A 2,122-nucleotide genomic window follows, 5' to 3' on the forward strand; every position below is an offset into this window, starting at 1 on the left:
AGGGAGAGTGAGTGAGAGTATGTGTGTGTGTGTGTGTGTGTGTGTGTGTGTGTGTGTGTGTGTGTGTGTGTGTCTTCTCCAGGGTGTCGGGTCCACTCCTCTCTCCGGGGATGAAGGGAACAGGCACCCCCCCTCCCCCTCCGCCCCCTCCCGCATTGGAGAAGCATCACGTCCAAGCCCAGCACAAGCCCTTCTCTCACTATCACCACCATCAGACCCCCAACAACGGTCAGGCCAATGAGGACTTTTGCTCTGAAGCACACGACACTTTAGGACACCCGCGCAAACATATGCAAAAAAAAAAAAAAAGGATAATAACATTTCAAAAGGTGGTTTCCTTGGCCAGTGCAAGTTCATATTAAGACATTTTAGAGGCGTGTGTCAACAAATGTTAATTACTAAGCTAATATGAATACAAATATTAATGTCTTTAAGACCGAATAATGAAAGTGATAGAAAATGATTTTATGAAGAATGCAAAATCGTGGCTACAAAGTGACATGACTGTCAATGAATTTTTAAACATGAAGTAGTCACGGTAATGACATGTGTGTTGACTGTGCATATGCAGGCGCATGTTATTAAATTAAAAACAAATAGATCTCAAAATCATTGCCGAAATACATCATGATTAAATGTCATGCATTTCTATATGATGAAATAGTTTGCTCATCAATTCTGAACAATTTAATGGCATCATGAAGGTGTACCTAATGATCCGGCTGCTGAGGTGATATTGCCTGTCAAGCTCGTCGCGCTGCGAAAGATCGAAAGCGCTTTCTTAAAAAGCTGACTCGTTTCCGGAGGAGCATTTTTCTGAAGCCCACTTGGGCCAAGAAAACAGCAGCCGGCGCGTCGCGCTGTTCTCAGAGAACATGGCGAGCCGGGCAGCCGGGCTGCCACCCCAGTCACGCTTTAAAGTTAAACACTGTTTTCTCTGCGCACTTTTGAACACACAGACGGTCCCGTCACCGCTTTGTGGTTAACGCTGTCGCCTCGACATGGTCCAGAAACGGTTGCCTCGCCGCTATTGTGACTCCAGTCCTCCACACGCAGCGACAACGCAGACAATGACCAAGTCTAAGTTAAGACTCACAATAGCGTCTAAAATAGAGATTCGAGACAACTTTTTTTGCGGGTCCAAGGAGAGCGGGCAAATGTTTTCAAGGGCCCTTTCATAATCGCATAACGCTGAAGTCAGCACGTTAAGCTAACAAAATGTCCTGTTATGAGTAAGGATGTTTGATACCGCATATTTTAGACAGTATTTACTCTTTTGAGTATTCACAATACAGAGTACCCATCCGAAAAATTATGAACAAAGGCTTTTCTTTCTGATGCAGCCGATGATGTGTCAGACTACCGCAGTATTGCGTCAACGACTGCCGAGGAGGATTCACGATGTCATATTTGTATTTATTTTGGCCCTTATCGTGGTTGGTATCGGCTGCCTCCAGAAGTACCCGATACCTTAAAATAAGGCACTATCTGGTATCATTGCTCGCCCAGGCTCTGACCGACCATCGAGAGGGATGGTTTAGCGCTGATGATTGACGATGAAGGTTCTGGGCAGATTGGGCCGGCCTAGCAACAAGAGGCTCAAATCTGATTGGACAGAAAAACCTCATGTGCACACAGGCTTGTGTCAAGAGATGAAGTTTGGGCTTCTTTTTGAGTTCTCTTTCTCACCTCTGCAGAATTCCAAGGTAGCTTCCAGAGCTGCTTCCACTTCTCGGACTCCTTCTGCATGGAGCAGACGGTGAACGGTGGTGGCAAAGATTCTCACGCCTACGCTTCCCATCAGCACAATGGCTTCCACATGGCCACCAGCAACTCACTGGGCCCCGCAGGTGAGCCATCCCATAATGCTTCCATTCAGGCTAGGGTAATCATTCCGCCTGCATCAGGTTGGTATGTGTGTGTGTGTGTGTGTGTGTGTGTGTGTGTGTGTGTGTGTGTGTGTGTGTGTGTGCGTGTGCGTGTGTGTGTGTGTTTGTGCGCACGTCTCCCAGGCTTCAACTTGAGTCAGGGGCTGCAAGGCGGCACAGGGTGCCAGTTCTCCTCCAGTCCAGAGGAGGGCGCCTACTTCCAGACGGGCAGCTTTGAGCGCAGCCTCGGCCAC

At 47.8% G+C, this 2,122-nt stretch overlaps 1 protein-coding gene across 1 annotated transcript in view; it reads left to right on the forward strand.

Moving 5' to 3' along the window:
- Nucleotides 1-2,122, forward strand: part of glis1b (GLIS family zinc finger 1b) — a 126,795-nt gene that overhangs the window by 106,107 nt on the left and 18,566 nt on the right. Inside the window, exons 12-13 of the mRNA XM_019896496.1 lie at nucleotides 1,698-1,850; nucleotides 2,013-2,117. Of these exons, the coding sequence (XP_019752055.1) occupies nucleotides 1,698-1,850; nucleotides 2,013-2,117 (258 nt within the window). The remainder of the gene's footprint in view (nucleotides 1-1,697; nucleotides 1,851-2,012; nucleotides 2,118-2,122) is intronic.

This window comes from Hippocampus comes, unplaced genomic scaffold, assembly GCF_001891065.2.
Source record: "Hippocampus comes isolate QL1 unplaced genomic scaffold, H_comes_QL1_v1.1 scaffold22, whole genome shotgun sequence".
NCBI lineage: Eukaryota > Metazoa > Chordata > Actinopteri > Syngnathiformes > Syngnathidae > Hippocampus > Hippocampus comes.